Below are 19306 nucleotides of genomic sequence, written 5' to 3'. Positions count from 1 at the left end.
AAATTCAGCAGTGAATCCATCAGGGCCTGGGCTTTTCTTTGTTGGTAAGCTTTTAATTACATTTTCAATTTCACTGATTGTGATTGGGGTGTTTAAAATGTTTTTATCTTCTTCGTTCAACTTTGGTAATTCATAAGTATCTAGAAATCTGTCCATTTCTTCTGTGTTTTCCATTTTATTAGAGTACAGGTTCTCAAAGTAGGTGTTCATGATCCTCTGGATTTCTTTTGGATCTGTTGTCACTTCGCCTTTTTCATTCCTGATTGCATGGATCTGAGTCTTTTCTTTCCTTTTTTTGATAAGGTTTGCTAAGGGTTTGTCAATTTTATTTATTCTTTCAAAAAACCAGCTCTTTGTTTCATTTATTATGAGTTTCTTTTTTAATTGAGTGTTTCTTGTATACAGCCTATTGTTGTATCTTGCTTTTTGACCCATTATGCCAGTCTATGTCCTTTGATTGGTGTATTGAGACCATTAACATTTATGGTTATAACTGATGTGTGTTGCCTTATTCTTGTCATGACTTTTCTTTTTGTTGGATTCTCCCCCTTTGTGTTTAATTTCTTGTTGTACCTGGTGGATTCATTCTGCTGGGCTTCCTGGGGTTGTGATTCTCATTGTGTTTTCCTAGGATATTGCTTAAAATTTTTTTAAGTTCTGGTTTGGTATTCATGAAGTTCTTCAGGTGTTCTTTTTGTGAAAGTATCTTATTTCTCCGTCAATTTTGAAAAAATAGTTTTGCAGGGTGCATCAATCTAGGTTGGAGGTGATTTCCTTATAGATCATTTTTCTTTCAGAAATACTTTACTCCAGGTTCTTCTTCAATTGTGGGTTTGTGTTGAGAAGTTTGCTGTGATTGTGATGGGCTTTCCTTTGTATGTGATTTATTTCTTTTCTCTAACTGCTTGTAGAATTTTATTCTTCTGTTGGGTTTCTGGAATCATAACTATTACATGCCTAAGTAGCTTTTTTAATCATGGCTAGTTGTGGTCTTATATGCCTTGAGTATCAGTATGTCAAGTTCTTTTCCCCTGCTTAGGAAGTTTTATGCCATTACTTCTGTGAAGTTTTTTTCTAATATCATTTACACTCTCTCCCATTTCTTCATTGGCTCTGATCAGTCTTAATTTATTCTTCTTTGTATCATCTAGGAGCTACATGATTGATTTATCAGGGTCCTTTACTATTTTTTAAAAATTTTTATTTTCCTGGGCACTAGTTGCAATCATGTCTTCTATGTCTGGTATTCTGTCCTCACATTGACTCATTCTTCTGCATAAACTTGAATTATGACTAAAGTTTTTAATCTCTTGGATATCTGTGTTTAACTGTTTTATGAATTCCATTTGTTTCTTATGTTTGGATACCATCATGTTCCTCAGCTCCTCTATTTTTTTATCTGTATCTGCTCTAGAGTTATTAATCATTCTTTGCACTATGGACAAAATCTCTGTTGTTAGCTGAAAGATTATTTCTGATTTACTTTTTTCCAGATCCTCTTTCATTTCCAGTTCAGGGAGTCCAGGTGGTTGAGTATCATATTTTTCCATCTTGTTGTCCTTTGGGGTTGCCTTAGGTGATCTGGAAGTCTGGTCTTGAGACTTGTTTAAGTGTCTTCTCATTTTAACATGCTGTACCTTTGTTGAGGTGACTCTTTGATTGCCCACTAAACTTGAATTTTCAGCAAGCCACTGAGAGTCCTTTTCTCTGCTGCTCACCATTGCACCAACTCCAATGGTGTCTTGGTGAGCCTGTAGCTGTTGCCTGTTTGCTTGTGTAGCTCTTTTCCAGGGGGGCCTTTGACTGCTCCCTGTGGGCCCAAGCTTCTGGTGTCTTTGAGGGGCCCTGTCTGGGCCCTCTGCACCAGCTCAGCTTTGGTCCATGTGGGTTTCTCACTGGGATCTCTCACACTTACTAATGAAATCTCGGTGGGCCTCTGGATGTTGACTGTGCACCTGAGCAGCTCTTTTCAGGGTGGGGCCCTATCTGGAATCTGTGCTCCCCACCCCCTCTGTAGCTTTGGTATACATGGCTGCTTCTTGGAATCAGCACACACTTATAGATGGAAACTGTGTGGACCTCTGGATGTTCCTTGTGTGCTTGTGCAGCACTTTTCAGGATGGGCAGGGCCCTGGATAGTATCTGTGCACCCCCCCCACCAAAGAGCTCTGTTCCATGTGGGCTTCTTGCTGGGATCTGCAGGCATTCACCAATGGAACCTGGGCTGACTCTTTATATTATTGTTAATTGTACCACTTTAGCCAGGATGACCTATCTGTTAGAATTAGTTATTCTCTTTGTATGACAATAAAAATATGGCGATAACCACCACAATAGTCCAGTGTCAAAAAACTGGGTGCTGAGCAAAATAAATAGCAACTTCTGATCCTAAATAAATTTGGAAGGTAGGATCTTGGAACAGTCACAAACACCAAAAATTAGAAATACCCAGAAGACATCTCTGAGAAATAAACATTACCTAGAGAAACCTTGCTAGTAGTGATAAAGGTATAAGTCATAAGAAATTTATAAGCATCTACACTGAAAAAATATAATTTAAAAATAGAAAATGACAAGACACAGAAGCAAAATGCAATCCCAGACCTCCAGCCCACCTAGGATAAGTGCAGGAGACAAGGTAGAGGCAGTCAGAAGTCACCAACCTGATTTTTCTGAGATGATAAAAGCAGAAGTAAGAAAACAGAAACATGAGGTTATAGAGAAAGTAATCTCTCAGGTAAAAAAAAAAGAAATTATCAAAATGAATTATATGCTCAATGAATCTAGAGTCAATACAGATAAAAAAAAATATAGAAGCTCATGAAACTGATGGAAACCTTGAATACCCAACATAGGAAAGAAATGGAATTCATGAAACAGATTCAAACAGATAGCCAGGAGATTCCATTGAAAGTATATACAATAGATTAAATGAAAATAAAGACAAAATTTCTGAACTAGGAGACAGGAATGAAATTAATGACCATGGAAAAAATGACATTTTAAAAATGCCAAGAGTCCATGAAAAAATCAATCTAATAATTGCAAGATGATGCATAAAGAACAATATTAGATTGACTGGAGTCAACGAAAGAGTTGGAGATAGTGCAAGTGCTATACAAAGCCTGTTCAAAGAATTACTGGTAGAAAAGTTCCCAAAAAATAGAGAATGAATTTGATATGCAAATAAGTGAGACATACAGAACTCAAATGAACCAAGATGAAAGTCAATCTAAACCAAGAAATAAAATTAACAAGATCCCAGAAATTCAGCACAAGAATGGAATAATAAAAGCTGATATTCAAAAGAAACAAATTGCCTACAAAGGAAAGCTCATCACAATCACAGCAGACTTCTTAACACAAACCCTTAGGTCAAGAAAGCGTGGAGTAAAGTATTCCAGATTCTGAAACAAAACAACCTCCAACCAAGATTGATATACTCTACAAAACTATCTTTCAAATTCAGTGGAGAAATAAGATACTTCCACGACAAAGAACAACAAGCTCAACTCAAAAGAAACAGATGGCAGAATAGATCAAGAAACAAGATCCCACAACTTTCTGCATGTAACTCAAGCAGAAATTCATAAACTGAAGCTCAAAGGGTAGAAAACAATACTCTATGCAGAAGTAAACTGGAAAAGAGCAGGGGAAGCTATTCTATTTGCATAAAAATGTATTTCAAGCCAAGACTGATTAATAGAGACAAAGGAGGTCACTACATCCCTCTAAAGAAAACATTGCAAAAGGAAGAGATATCATAAATATATACAATGAGTACCAGTGCACCAAGCTATATAAATAAAGACACTTCTCAGATGAAGAGTTAGAAACAACAAATAAATATATGAAAAAATGTTCAGCATCACTAGTCATTTGTGAAATGCAAATTAAAACAATGCTGAGATTTCATCTCATTCTAGAATGAATGGCTGCTATCAAGAAATCAACCAATAACAAATGCTGAAGGGGCTGTGGAGAAAAAGGAACCCTTCTCCACTGTTGGTGGGAGTGCAGACTGTTGCAACCACTGAGGGAATCAGTGTGGAGATTTCTCAAAAAATGAAAACTAGAGGTTCTATTTGACCAAGCTATTCTTCTTCTTGGAATCTTCACAAAAGAATTAAAAGTATCATACCACAGCAATATATGCACACTCATATATATAGCAGCACAGTATATAATCACTAAATTGTTTTTCTGGTGTGAGAAACCAAAAATGGAAATAAGGGCTGAAATATGAAACAGATATTGGGAAATGGGAAGGAAGTGTTCAAATGTGAAGGGAAACAAAAGGAGAGGGAGAGAAAGGAAAGAAGGCACAAGAAAGAAAAGTGAAAATAGAAGGAAAAAATGGAAACAAGGCTTTTGTACATAGGGAGGGGAGGAGGGCTGGGGGCAATGGGATAAAATAAAACAAAATTTATTTTAGAAATATAAGTGGTACTCAAACTGTTGGATTTTGAGAAGCTGTGTCTGTGTTTGTTGGGGCTGAAGGGTGTCAGCTATTGAATTTGCCACTGAGCTACATCTGAGTGTGGTGATGCAGCCCTATAATCCCAGCACTTGAGAGACAGAGGCAGGAGGGTCACAGCAAGATGAGGGACAGCCAGAGCTACGTAGTGAGTTCAAGGCCAGTCTGAATTACATAGTGAGAACCTGTCTCAAAACAACAGCAAAACAAAACAAAAAATCTGATAGACCCTGAGAAAGAAGAAAGCAGACACTTTTTAGCTGTTTTAAATTTCAAATTTATATGAGTGAATGTACAATCTGTTTAGACTCATAAGGAACAGTAAATAAAATGTGATTAGTCATTTATTGGTTATGTTTTTCCCATTTTAGGAAGAAGGGAAAAAGCATAAAATATTTTTAATTTTTAAAACATTCATGAGTTGGAATCTAAACTATTAATATTCAGTCCAGTCTCCATCATTTGCTAGATAACCTTGGCCTCTTTATGCCCTAATTATCTTATCTCTAAAATGGAAATGGTACTGGTACATATTTTCAGGATTGTCATGCACATCAAATAACTTCATACATGATTCTTAGTATGTGAAGTATGTTGTATGCATGTGAGCTATTCTTTGTTATTAGTTGTCCATTAACCAGACCATGGTATTTTTTAATTGCCTTTCTTAGTGACCATTCAAGTTAGAGAGAATTTGGCAGAGCTTGTGTGTGTGTGTGTGTGTGTGTGTGTGTGTGTGTGTGTGTGTGTGTTTCATGGGTGAGAGGTGTTAGCTAATGAATCCAGGACATTTTGCCACTAAACTACATCCTCAGCTTCATTTTTAGACAGTCTAAATTGTGACCCTTCTGCCTCAGCCTCCTTTATAGATAGAACTTTTGTAAATAACCTAAAAACCTTCAAAGTGTTAGGAAAATATGTAGTGATTTCTGCTCTTCTAACTGAAATCTGCTGCTAAGTTCAAAATTAACAGGCACTGGAGGCATTAAACATCTGGCCTCATACTAAGATAACAGAGCACATCAAGAACCCAAGCTCCAAAGTTTTATAGACCACATGATTGTAAAAATATCAAGATAAAAAGAACAATTGTTAACTTTGCTTTCCTGACCCTGAACACCCCCTTCCTGTGGGCTAGAATAGATAGCTAGACAATCTTAAAGGTAAACTTCCTAACTACAAAGAATTGTTACATCTGGGTTAAAGTTAACTGTCTTGTGATTGCAATTTGTGTATCAGTAATGTAAACTGAGGAAATGAAATGTAGCCACCTGAATGAGATCATGGCTGTAAAACCCTATAAAAGAAAAAGCTGTAGCCCAGTATGGGGTCGGTCACTGGCACAGCCTTTAGTGTGATCGGCCTTTTTCTGACAAAATAAATCTTTTGTTATTTTACTTCCATTCTGCATCTCTGTGTCACTTACTAATTCCTTCTGCAACATCCTCAGTGCTAAGATTGCAGGTATATGCCACCACACCAGGCAGTGGATTTTCTTTTGATAGTAGCTATGAGTCACTGCATGGCAATCCATTCCCATTCCATTCCTACTAGGGAACACCAGATCAAGGAGAAGTTCTTGAAGGACAGAATTTGGGGTTTACAAATTAAGAGTGCCAGACACATACTGCTTGTTATCAATCAGCAGATTCAACATCAGAAATATCACAATCCTATTTCCTCCCTTAACTACAAATATAAATTAACATAAGGAACTTTGGGGTTTGTCAGTAAACTCATTCATTCACAGGAGTCCCAACATGTGCCTCTTTGTTCCAGAGACAAATGACTTCTGTACATGTGCTTCTTGTCCCCCTCTGAGTATCAGTAGTTCTGGGGCTCAGTAGAAATGGTGCCAGGAAGGAAGTTATTGTGGTTTGAGTCTAGATGTCTCCCCAAAGCCTCATGTGATCATAGGTGGCTTTTTAAGAGGCAGCTGCTACTGGGATTGAGGGCATGTGACTACTAAACCAGTACACTGATTGGTTTGGCAGTGCCCTAATCCCAGTAGTCTGAATAAGATAAAAAGGGTAGAAAGACACTGTTAAGCATCCCTTGTTGCTTTTGCTAGTGTATGAGCACCAGGTACTATCTCTTCTCTGAAACACCCCTCTACCATGTGCCACTCTGCCTTGGAATGAAACCTACAACTGAGGAAGGAGGAGTAGGGGAAGAGGAAGGGGATGGAGGAGGAGGAGAAGAGAGAGAGAGAGAGAGAGAGAACCATTGCCCCTTAACTTGGGGTATTGGGTATTGTGTCTCGGCAATGAGAGAAAAGTAACTAACATAGAAGTAGACTACAATTCAGGTTTCTGAGCACTCTCTGTATCAGACAGATGTTTTCTATTCCTTTCTATTAAAAGGAGGCAGATTTTGAGAAAAGTTCCTCCCTAGCTAGGAATGCTGAAAATCACCTGTTTGGCTGATAAAAAGTCCTATAATCATGACCTTCATTTGAAAGCATAAAGATGTAAGAATGATAAAGAAAGAATGTATTTTGCCATTCTTAGATGTTCTTTCTTGGTTGAACAAAATTCCTGTGACATTCTGGACACTTAGGAGCCTTATAGGTGGCAAAGTGTGAATATAAAGGTTCTAAGAAGGAACCACCTGCCAGTGTTGTGTCAGCTTTTGTCCCTTTATAAAGCATCCAGCAGTGGTCATGAGGTGAGGTTGGAGGGGCCACTGGAGGGTGGTCACTCAAGGGGCTCATGTATACTGACTTGCTGTTTGCTCTTCCCTGAGTGCAGATATTTTCATAGGGGAAGATACATCTGCTCACTGACTAACCAAAATGAACTCCCCAATTTCTCAGTAAGACAAAGTCACCTTTTTAAATACACTTTATTTCAACTACTGTACTTACAGAAAACTTGCAGAAAATAGTACAGGGAGTTTCCAATATATACTTCTCCCAGAATCCCACCCCCAATGTTAGTATTTTACATTTTACAAAACTCCATTGTCAGGTTTTAAGGTAGCCATGAGCCACATGAGAAAGCCCCAAACCATTTACATGCCTGTTCAGAGAGAGGCATGTTCTGCTGTCTAGACAGGCAGAGCATAGACTAACTCTCAGACAATGAGATCCTGCATGCCTCCCCTAGGGAGTCATGGCCCATGGTGCTGTCTCTGGTCCCATACACCCAAGTCAGGAGATGAAAGCTGTTGTAGGGATAAAGGCAGAGCATGTAGTTAATGGCTCTGCCCTGATTCTACCTGCTGTATGCCTTAGCTTTGCCAACTTAGAGAATTTAATTGACTCTATACTCTTGTGAGGAAAGATACTAGAAAAAAAATTTTTTTGAGACAAGGTCTCACTACATAACCCAGAGTCGCTTTGAACTCATTATGTAGCCCACAGCTATCCTCCTACCTCAGCCTCCCAAGCAGTGGGGTGTTAGGCATGCACCACCATGCCTGGCTTTAGACAAATATTTTTACAATGTTCTCAGGTCAAATAGAAAAAATTAATAATCATTGGTTTACAGAACAAACACTATACTTATTGGAATAAGCTGTTAAGGATAGATGAATTCAAATAATAGAGATGTGCCACTCTTCATGCCAAATTCAAGCCCTTTTATTATATAGCCAGTGGCTGAGATAGTTAGTGCTCAGAAATTTCCTCAGCAATAAGAAGCAGTTTTATTTCTCCTTTTAAACCATACTTTCATTTGGGAAGGACTCAGGAGAGAGCAGGTGGCATCTTACAGTGGGGGGAGGGGGACACAAGGAAGTTTCACACACACTAGGTGAGCTACAAAACATCCAGAAACTGTAGCAAGTTTTCTGCAAAGCGGGATGTGGAGGTTTTGGGTGCTTTGTTCAAGTGCAAGCACTTTGTTCTAACATAGGTACAAACTGGCATTGACACACAAGATGGAGTCAGGCTGGCTAAAATAATATTGGGATCTTTTTGAGTTTTTGTTGGTGGGAATATGGAGATTAAGGCCTGCATTTTAACAGTGATTATTGAGTTATCAGATACATATTTTTTAATAACTCTTCTCCCATACTTTTTAAGTTTCCTATTATGAAAATGCATCTTTCTTATAGACAGAAAAGTTACTAAAAACTAAAATGTAACTGTAACTCACCTTCTGGCTGCTAAGAGCCTCTCATCCTCCCTCTTCTTCCTCTCCCTTCTCCTTCTTTTTCTTTCTCCCCACTCCCCTTCTCTTTTCCCTTTTCCCTCTCTCTTCCTCCCTCCAGCTGGTAAAGGAAGTAGGATGTGACAAATCTAGCTGGGAAAATAAGTGAGACTTATCAATTACAAGATCTTAGGGCAGTGTGAGATAATTCCCAGGTCCCTATATGTGGAACTTCTCATGGATCCCAGGAGATGTGGATGGCATAAAAGAGAGAGATGCCCTGGTGAGTCCACTATCATTATTCCTCACCATGGGCCACTATGCATCTATGTGGAGTGCACCTTTATTTTTGCTATTATCCTTTCCTTTCTTTTTTCCACCCAAGTTTGCTCTGCAGAGCCAGTTTTCACTTGCACCTTCATCCCTATTTTTCAAATAAATTTTTGAACCAGTTTTGGCTTGTCCAATTCTTTCTTTGAGGGAATAAGAACCTGGAATATTTTTAATTGGTGAGCCATTTCAAAAGGAACTAACAACACAGCTGCACAAAGAAGCAATTACTGGCTGCAGGATGACCCCTTGCCAGACGGCAGATGCTAAAAACACCCCTGGGCTGATCTACACCTATTCCAAAAGTGGCATAGTCCATTTTGTTTCACCAGAGCAGAATAGCTGACAGCAGGTACTGAATAAAGAAAAGAGACTGTTTTAACTCTGGACTTCAGTACTGGGGAAATGGAAACAGCAAGGGCAAGGGCCCCTGGCTGCATCCTGTGGCAGGACAGAAACCTAACTAGAGGAAGCAGGAGACCAAGCAGAGGCCAGACTTGCTCTTTCATAGCAGCTCATGTGGGGGATGCATGCATCACTGTGAGACCAAACCCACTCCCAAGACCAGCACTGACCCTTCACAAGGGTGCATAACTCAGTCATCCCCAGGAAGTGCTGCCTCCTAAAGGCCCCCACACCCTCTCAACAACATCAGTCTTGGGAACATAGCAAGGGGCAAACTTCCACTGCACTAAAGCCAAAAGTGGTACAGTTTCCTGAGAGCACCTTTATCTGGAATTTTCTCAACACTAAAAATGTGCTGCCTTATGAACATATTAAATTGCAAAAAATGAGTCTAAGAGCTGCCAAAATAATGATAAATGGCTTTTCTGTAAAAATTCTAACATGATGTGAAGAAGTCTCAAGTCCAGCTAATACTACTATGGTTTGGTAGAAATTGAAAGAAACACTTTATTTTGATAAGAGGTTAGAGAAAATAAGGTGTCTTCTTTCCCCATCTAAACTCACCAGCCCACCAAGTTCTCTCCACAAACCCCAAGTTAAGAATCCCTAGAAAAAATGAGAACCAAGACCTGTCATGTAAAGGTACAAGATCCCAGTAATGAGTGTAACTGTACTGTATACCTAGAATGTACCAATAAACTCAATAAAAAGAAAAAAAAAGAACCCCTAAACTTATGTGGTCTGGACCAACAGTGAGGGACATGGGCTGCTTCTCAAACCACCAAGGCTGAGGTACAGTGTGCACCCTGGGAGCCTGCATATCTAAGGAGCCTCCGTGAATGATGCTGCTCTAGAGCAGGTACCACACATTGCAAGCAGAAGATTCTGAGACTTCTTGTGGTGATGACTTTTACTTGCAGTGGAAATATGAGTCTAAAGGCACAAAGGTGCTATGTTCTGACCCTTTGCTATAGTTTGGACAGGTGTCCTGCAAAGACCCATCTGGTGAAGACTTGGATGCCAGTCTGCAATGCTAGTAGGGATGATGCAACCTTTAGGACAGTGACAGTAACTCTTTCGGAGACCTAGTTCCCCAACTGGAACCCAAAACACATTTATTTATCACAAAGTGCCAACACTACAATTAAAACTGAAGTTTTAATTTAGAAAAAAAACAATGGTTAGCTGCTAGAGTGACTTGGCTCATGTTCTGACCAGGAGGGCTCTGAGTGCCCACTGCACCACATGTGCCCTCATTTTGCCACAGCTGCCTTAGGAGGTGGGGCCTAGTGGAAGGAAGTTAGGTCATTAGGGTGTGCCTTTGAAGGGGATGTTGGGACTCCAGCCCCTTCCTATCTCTGTCTTTCCCTTCCTGGCTCCATGAGATAAGCAAGTTCCTACAACCCTCACTTCCACCATGATGTTCTGCCTCTCCCCAGCCAGAAGTCAACAGGTCAAGCAGGCTTGAACTGCAATCTCTGAAACTGTGAGCCAAAATAAACCTATCTTCCTTACACTTTTTCTCTCAGATATTTTGTCAGAGAAATAAAAGACCAACTATCCTACCCTTGAAGTCTCCAGCAATGGCTTAGGGTTTTCTGGTTTCGATCCATAGAGATGCTTTTATTGTCTATAAGCACCAGTATCTGATAAGACATTCTGTGCTCCTAGGTACCTCTGATTTCCCGAAAACTATCTGAGAGCAGCAGCTACTGGGCAGATGAATTTCTGACACTTGGCAAATCCTAGTACTCAAAATATATGCAAGATACACATATCAATTCACAGAAAACAACTCAGGAGCCCAGGTAACCAGGCAATGAAACTGAAAGAGATAATGCAAAAGGAAAAAAAAAAGTCACCAAAGACATTGAAATTATGGACATGTATAATGTTGCTACTTTCCTAAGGCACAAAAATATATTTCAAATAACTTTTCTAAATCAGGTCCTATACTTTAAGCAACCTGAAATGTCAAAAAAACTCCAATCTTCTGTACTTGACAGATGTAGGAAAAAAAACAAACAGAAGAAAAAAGTCCAAGTTCACAAAAGGTGTAGCTGTTATTTGCAATACAGTGGCCACAGGATGCACCATATCAAGGAAACTACATTAACTTTCTTTATCCTATCCAATAGTCATCTTTATTATGCTTTTGATAAGAAAAAAGAAATCCAGAGACCTAGATCATTGGACAACATTTCCCCTTCACTTTCTTTGATGCTTCACAGATCCCTTCAATAGCACCTCTCTCCATCCAACAAGCCTTAATTCAAAAACTGATTTGCATCTGCCTCCAACCTTAAGTGCCACAGTAAAAATTTCAACTTTCCACTCAGTTTCGAGGGCTTCTGGGCTGTTCTGGTGTGCCCTCTGCTGGTCATTTCTGGAAGCGGGTGGCAAAGTCATAAAGTCAGCTTCCTTGGAGAATTCAAAATGAAGTTGACGTTTTAAAAAGAACAATTAGTTGTTTGCTTGCCATTTTTGGTCTCCAGTTTTCAGAAAGGTTGCTTTTGCCAGGGAAGTTATGACAATAATTTGGAAACACCAACATTATGCTCCAGTGGACTAAATGTAAATTGAAACAATAAAGAACTACAACTCAACCATAGTAAAACAGTTGACATAATTAAGCAATAGGCAAAGGACCAAAGTAGACATTTTTCTAAAGACGATGGGAAAAAGGTCAGCAAGTGCATCAGAAAATGGTCAGTGTCACTAATGGGTTAATTAAGGAAACACCAATCAAAGCCAAAACACTATGGTTACTATGACAAAAATAGAAAAGAACATGTTATTTATGTTAAGGATGTCAACAAACTGAAACTCCTATTGGTAGGAATAGAAAAGGGTATATTCACAAGGGAAAACCATATAGCAGTTCCTCAAAACATTAAAAATAGAACTACCATACATCCAGCAATTCCAATTCTGATATTTATACAAAAGTATTAAAAGCAAGGTCTTGAAGCAATACCTGGACATAGCATACCATAGCATAGCATAGATACCATATACATAGCAATATTATTTGGAAGGAGGAAAAAGTAGAAGCAACCCACAGGGTCCATCAACAGATTAACAGATAACAAATTATGGTGCAGACACAATATATTCAGCCTTTGAAAGGAAGAAAATTCTAATGCATACTACAATGTGATTGGACTTTAAGGATATTGGGCCAGTCACAAAAAGACTTAATACTGCATGGTGGTCCTTATATGTGATGTCTTAAACTGTTAGATTCCCAGAAACAGGAAGCAGAATAGTGGTGGCCAGGTGTGGGAATCATGAGTATTAGCTGTAAGTATTGTTAACTTTAGTAACTCCATATTTGTTAAATTCTCCAGTTTAAAAGGTGGTGTGTTTCCTTTGTGGAATTCCTGAAAGTTGCAGTTTCTTGTCTCTGACCTTCAGATGTGTGGTTGTCTGGGTTACTACTACCCATGGTGGTTGTTTTCGTTGAGCCTGTTTGCTCTTTTCCTGTGTGAACTTTCATTTACTATGCTAACCCCATCCCATAATAGTTTGTGGTTTTTTTGCTTTAAAAGGCTGATGCTTGCCGGCAATAAACGTTGCCTTGATCAGACTCTTGTCTTGGCGTCCTTCCTTTCTCTCTGCCCCATCTCCACCCCGCTGCTCTTTCAGGTTTGAGGCACTGCTGGACAGTGCTCTGCATCACCGGCTCGCAACAGCCAGGAAGGGACAGGAGGGAGAGATTGGATATTGATTAATGGGTACAGAGTTTCAGTTCTGCTAGATGAAAAGGCTCTGGAGATTGGTTGCAAAATAGCATAAATACATTTCATACTCTCTGTACACTTGAAAATGGTTAAGATCATAAATTTTGTTTTATACTTTACAAGAATTAAAATTTTTTTTTTTTTTAAGTAAAGAGAGGCAACAAATGGGCCCATCCATCATCTTTCCTTTGCTGCCTCATCTGAAACAACTTTTAGGAATTAAGAAAGTTACTGCACATGAGGATTGAGTGATTTACTTGAATTTGAATGTACAATAATGGAAGCCATGACGGGCAAAGTGACTTGTAAAGGTCCCTGGAAGTGACCAGTAGAATGGACTACATCCTCTCCTGCCATTCCCAGGGCTTGTTCTGAAAGTGTTGCTTCCTTCCATGGCTCCCACACTGGGGCTCTACCTGTGTCAGGTCAAAAAACACCACCCCAGAATATGGCACCTTCATGTCCTGAAGGCACTGCTTCATGACAAATGCTCAGGGATCAGCAGATGCCCACTGGGGCGCTTCTCTGAAGTAACTTGTTGACTTAAAGACTGAATCCACCACAGAAGATCACAACTGTCTTTAGTCTTTTTACAGAAATTTCACTGACCAAGAAGACTGAACTCCTACCACTGAGGAGGAACCTGTAAATCAAACACCACAGAGCCTAGAGGAACTTTGTCTCTGGCCACTGTTTTTAGGCCCATCCATCCCTACTAATAATCACTGCTACTCCTATAAAACAGGCTACAACCCCTCTTCCCTCTCCTCTATGAAACTAATTCAAATTTATATTTTAGGTGGCTCCATGCACAGGTAATCAATCTGTATACCTTTTCTCTTGTCAAGCTGTATGTTGCCAGTTTACTTGTGCAAAGACTTGAACCTTTGGAGAAGGATAGGGAGAAATGCCCACTGCTCTGCCACCCACCACACATGGGGATGAGAACTGCCCATTTCCTATTGAGGAGGTCAAAGATCAGCCCTGTCCATAAGGATTACTTTCCAACTACCATCTGTCCATCAGTCTGAGTGGTAGGCAAACTTGTCAGGAGAAGCACCTTTGGTTAAAGCCCTGGAACAAACCTATACAGAGATAGATAAGCCACTTGAAAAGACTCATCTTACATGTATTTTTCCTTTAAGTTATATTGTAATTTCTCTTAACACATGTCCTAAAAGGAATGTCTAATTGTCCCATGAAGCTGAGGTATTCTGTGTTGTGAATAACTGACCTACTGTTTCTACCTATCTACAGCAACAGCAAATAGTGAGGCATTCATAGAAATGACTTTATTTTACTCAGACAATTAGGGAAAGATGCCAACATAGCTTTTATCAAAGCTAACAAACAACTTTCCTGGCCTATAATGGGCCAATTTTATTTAAACAGATTTTTTTTAAACTGAAAAATAAAGCTGTTATCATAGCACCTTGCAGTGGTGGTACCTTTGCCATGAGGCCAGGTGCTGAGGAGTCAGGATCATGCATGGCATACTCTTCACTGCACAGCAGCAAAAGTTGGCACAACACAGGTGGGAAATGACATCCTCTCCTGCCATTCCCAGGGTTCATTCTGAAGTGTTGCTTCCTTCCAGCCAGCCAGGCTCCTGTGCACCAGGTCTTTCCTCAGTCCCCTGACACTCACCACACACTGGCATGGAGGTCTTGTTTTGCAGAGGTTCCTATTTGTGCTCTAGTAGGACAGTGAATGTCCCAGAGTGAAACCCTTGGCTGCACAATTCAGGAGAGAATGCCCTCCCTATGCTCAGTCTGCAAGTCAGTTTGCAATTGTGCTCCAGTTACTAACTCTTCATGTCCAGTGGGACGTTTTCCTCATCAGTTTGGCTAGGTTTGAATTGGCTACCCAGTGTTAAGAAGGAATATCTCAGGCCTCCAGCCATGCTGAAAGGAGAAAAAAAACAGCAAAAATAAATACCTGGGAATTCCATGGCTAAATGGTAGAGCTCACATCTGTACAAATATACTTAGCTTGATTTGGAGGGGAAAATTCAGCTCTCTGGGGTTTCCTAAGGTTACTGGATGACCTGATGACAATTTATCTCCCTAGGCACAAACTTTTGGGGACAGAGGCAGTAATAAAATCTAATACAGACCTCAGGCAGAAAACACATACTTGCTTTTTACTGAACAAACTATATTCCATTCTTAAAATAGCACCCAGGTCATGGACGCCAAAATTCTTTTGAAAAGTATTCTAGCCAGCCAGGGAGAGTGGCACATGCCTGTAATCCCAGCTAATCAGGATACTGAGGGAGAAGGATCATAAGTTGGAATCCATCTTGTGAAACTTAGTGAGACCCTGCCTCAATTTAAAAAGCCTGGGCTTGTAGCTCAGTGATAGAGCACCCCAGGTTTAATCCCCAGTACAAAAATTTAACAGATCCAGAAAAAATAAGAACCAAGACATATTATGTAAAGGAACAAGATCCCAATGATAAAGTAACTGTACTGTTTGCTTTAAATGGACCAATAAACTTAATGGGAAAAATTTTTAATAAAATAAAAAGATCCTAGCTAGTCAATCCTTAGGGCATCCTTGGTATATGGCACTTAGAATGGGCAAAAGCTAGTGATATCCACTCAGCAAGAGGAAGGCAGATAATTTAGGAGACCCTTCTGGGAGGAAGATGTGGAAATGAACTCAGATCCTGGTCCTGTGGATGTTCATGACACTGTTCATGAAGAATAATGTGGGTAGAGAAATAGAGGATAAAAATACAGAAATTGGAACTGGGCTCAGAGCTTAGAGGTAGAGCACTTGCCTAGCATGCATGTGGCCCTACATTCAACCTCCAACACCACCAAAAAAGAGAGAAAGAGAGGAACTGAAGACTTAAACAAAATAATTTTTAAAAGTATATTATAAAAAATACCTTGTGGCTTAAAAGAGCTCTCTGTGCACTTTTGTTTATTACATATTAATCATATGGGAAAAATAAGAAGGAAGATATATCATGTACAAGTACAAATTCCCTATGATGAATGTGATCATATGTACCTAAAATATACAAATAAACTTTATTTTAAAATTATTATTGTAATCAATTGAGTTTTTTAATGTCACTTACCAAATATTTAATCCTACAAAGTTTAATGGAGAGAAAATGTAGTCTCCACCAACTAACATTCCAATGTAAGCAACAGACACATTCTACAAAAAAGAGGGAATTCATCATTAAAAGTGAAGGATTAGGGAAAATACATACATATGGCAAAGCCTGAAAGTAGACATTTTAATTACTTTGCATAGAAACTTCAGGTAGAAGGTATTCGTCAAATGTTAAATAAATGAATAAAAATCACTATGCATGGCTTTAGAAAGAAATAAATTGTAGTAAAACCACAATTTCAGGCAAAAGATGGCAGAGTCAAATCATAATCAACTTCTCTCTGATTTACCAACTCCTGTCTTTTTAATATATAATGGTAATGAACAGTAATCATAGTGGCCCTAAGGTTAGACAGAGTAGAAGACATGGACTAGACCCCAGACCCTAGTCTATCCACTGTATTCCATGAGCCTCTGCAGCCAACAGATAAGCCCACTGCCATCCCAGGTAGGTCCCCCCCCATGCCATGAGTTCATATGAATGGAAAAACTAAGCTAATTTGGTAGAACAGAATGCAGAACACAATCTCTGTTCATTTATTTCCTTACAAGTGAGCATGGATCTGGTTGAAAGCATTCCTTCCTAGGCTTCCCTTTCTAATGGGCAGGTTCCCCCAGAAAGCCAAATTGCATATTACACAGTGATCACAAATATTTGGAGCTTTTTCCTTCCACTTTCTACTTCATTTTCACCACCTCCCACTTACCCCAATTTAAATTTGTTCTTCCTTTTTAAAATTTAAGATGGTTGAATGGAGAAGTCACATTGGACCTACTCAGAAAGAAATCAATTAAAAACACAGGTAATTTGAAGAAAGGGAGGGAATACATCCTGATGCCTAAATCAGTCTAAAATAAAGAGATTCGTAGATCAAATAAAACAGAGGCACAATATTTCATAAAATGGTGCATCAGCCTACAGGGATACCAGTGGTGCAAGAAGTGGTGAGCAAGGATCGTCATACTGGGAAGTCCCCAAGAACTGATGGACTGAAAAAGTGCAGCTAACTCAAGCCATGTGAGATAGATTTGGGGGAAAAGGCTTCTTGCCTCTTTTGCCTTCCTCCACACAAAGAACACTGTAGCCAGGCAGCAAATTTCACTAGCAAACACAGAGGTAAGTAACCAGAAATAATCTGTTCCCTCCCTCGGGAGAGGATCTCCAGCCCATTTTTTTTTTCTTTTTCTTTTTTCCTCTTTCCTGCACCATAGGAGCTAAGGGCAGCACAGGTGGGGAAAGGAGTGGCAACCAATGGCTTCAAAGAAAGCAAACAGAATTCAAATATCCCCAGGTCCACACCAAACCACTGCAGAGGAGATTGAAGTGGAACCTAGAAGCCTTGGGCTACATTCCCAAAGGTGGTAGCATTCCCACCCCCACCCTACCTTGCCCTTCAACAAGCTGCCAAGCCACCGGACAGAATACAGAAGTGCCAGTGGGGGTGAAACAGAAGAGGCTGTGCAAAGACCAAGTGGCTCCAACTGTACATGAGACTGGGAGCAGCCCTGGGCTACCCTGACTGTGAGTGCAACAGCAACCCACAGTAAGGAAGCTAGTGGGGAGGGGTGAAGACCAGCCCAAGCTCCCACAAGATCAACCCTGTACCCAGCACTAACCCTGCTACAGACTTGGTGGGGATACACAGCACAGTGTTGGGACATTACCACCCTTGGACACTACCACAGAACTGTGAACTCTAAAGAATTTTTTTTTCTTTATTGGCATTCTTTCCTTTTTCTGTCTTTTATCTCGTTCTCATTTTCTTTCTCTTTCCTCAACTATTACTCTTGAGTTTATATTTTCATGTGAGTAAAAACCTTCTCATCTTTCTGCTTTACTCTGATATTCGTTTGCTTTATCCTTTATGCTTTCTCTCCTGTCCTGTTCTCGTTTCCCAAAGCTTAAAATCATCTGTTGTCGTCCAGCCTTGCTTCTACTACATTTCCCTTCAATTGTCTCTCTGTTTTGTCCCCTATCCCTCTTAAATTCTCCCAGCCAGAGGATAAAATCATTCCACTAAGGGGAAACTCATTTCATACAAGTTTGTGGTTTATGTTGAATTATGTTTTATAACTGTAGTTTCTCTTTCTATAGTTAAAGGTACCAAATTAATAGTTACCACAATTTATCAATTTCTAGAGTTGCTTGATGCTATTGATATTGCCAATTGAACTACTTTAGCCAGAGTATCATACCTTTTGCAAGCAGTTATTCTCCCTTGTATGACAACACTGATTGTCTGGGGCCATAAATATCACCACAATCCAGTACCAAAGGGCTGGGTGCTGAACCAAATAAATAGCAACTTTTGATCCTTAATAAATTGGGAAAGTATGATCATGGAACAGACACAAGGACCAAGAACTACATATGCCCAGAAGACATCACTAGGGAGGCCTTGACACTAGTGATAAATCTATCTAGAAAAGAAAAATTAAAAAAATAAACACAGAACACAAACTAAAACAAAAAAAGAAGAAAAGAAAATGACAAGATGCAGAAGCAAAATGCAATTCCAGACCTCTAGCCCACCTAGGACAAGTCTAGGGGACAACAAGATAAAGGAACTGGAAGTCACTTACTGAATTTTCAGAAATGATAAAAGCAAAAGTGAAAACACATTTGCATGAGGTTATAGAGAAAATAATCACTCAGGTAAAAAAAAAAAAGTAACGATCAAAATGAAGTACGTTCTCAATAAATCTAGAGTAGACATAGATTTTTTTTTTAAAAAACTAGGAGCTTAGATTAATGATGAAAACCATGAATGCCTAACATAGGAAAGAAATGAATCCATGAAACAGATTCAAACAGCCATCAAGGAGATTAGAAATTCCACTGAAAGTATATGCAATAGATAGAACAAAAGCAAGGGCAAAATTTCTGAACTAGAAGACAGGAATGCAGTTTAAAACCATGAAAAGAGGTCTGCGATCACCCGGCGGCGTGCGCGTGAGCTCCCGGCCTGCGCGACAACAGACCCAGGAAGGACCCAAGGACCCCAGAGGGGGTTTTTTTCAGCTGCCTGCCTACCTGCCTGTCTGCGATCACCCGGCGGCGTGCGCGTGAGCTCCCGGCCTGCGCGACAACAGACCCAGGAAGGACCCAAGGACCCCAGAGGGGG

The 19306-nt window shown here is 39.7% G+C and overlaps 1 protein-coding gene across 7 annotated transcripts in view; it reads right to left on the bottom strand.

Moving 5' to 3' along the window:
- Positions 1–19306, bottom strand: part of Slc35d2 (solute carrier family 35 member D2) — a 100720-nt gene that overhangs the window by 29792 nt on the left and 51622 nt on the right. The window contains exons 11-12 of one of the 7 annotated variants that reach the window (XM_010607612.3): positions 16141–16223; positions 14279–14953 (exon numbers count right to left, since the gene is read on the bottom strand). The exons of 4 other annotated variants lie outside the window; for them this stretch is intronic. In XM_010607612.3, coding sequence (XP_010605914.1) covers positions 14854–14953; positions 16141–16223 — 183 coding nt within the window. In that variant the 3' untranslated portion in view covers positions 14279–14853. Of the gene's footprint in view, positions 1–14277; positions 14954–16140; positions 16224–19306 lie in introns of those variants that run through there. 2 more of the 7 variants (XM_033756521.1, XM_033756520.1) reach the window with 2 other exon arrangements.

The sequence above is a fragment of the Fukomys damarensis genome, unplaced genomic scaffold (assembly GCF_012274545.1).
Source record: "Fukomys damarensis isolate Sample0158 unplaced genomic scaffold, DMR_v1.0_HiC HiC_scaffold_27, whole genome shotgun sequence".
In the NCBI taxonomy this organism is placed as follows: domain Eukaryota; kingdom Metazoa; phylum Chordata; class Mammalia; order Rodentia; family Bathyergidae; genus Fukomys; species Fukomys damarensis.
Note: the sequence above shows the minus strand (reverse complement) of the source record. Positions and strands in the feature narration are given on the sequence as shown.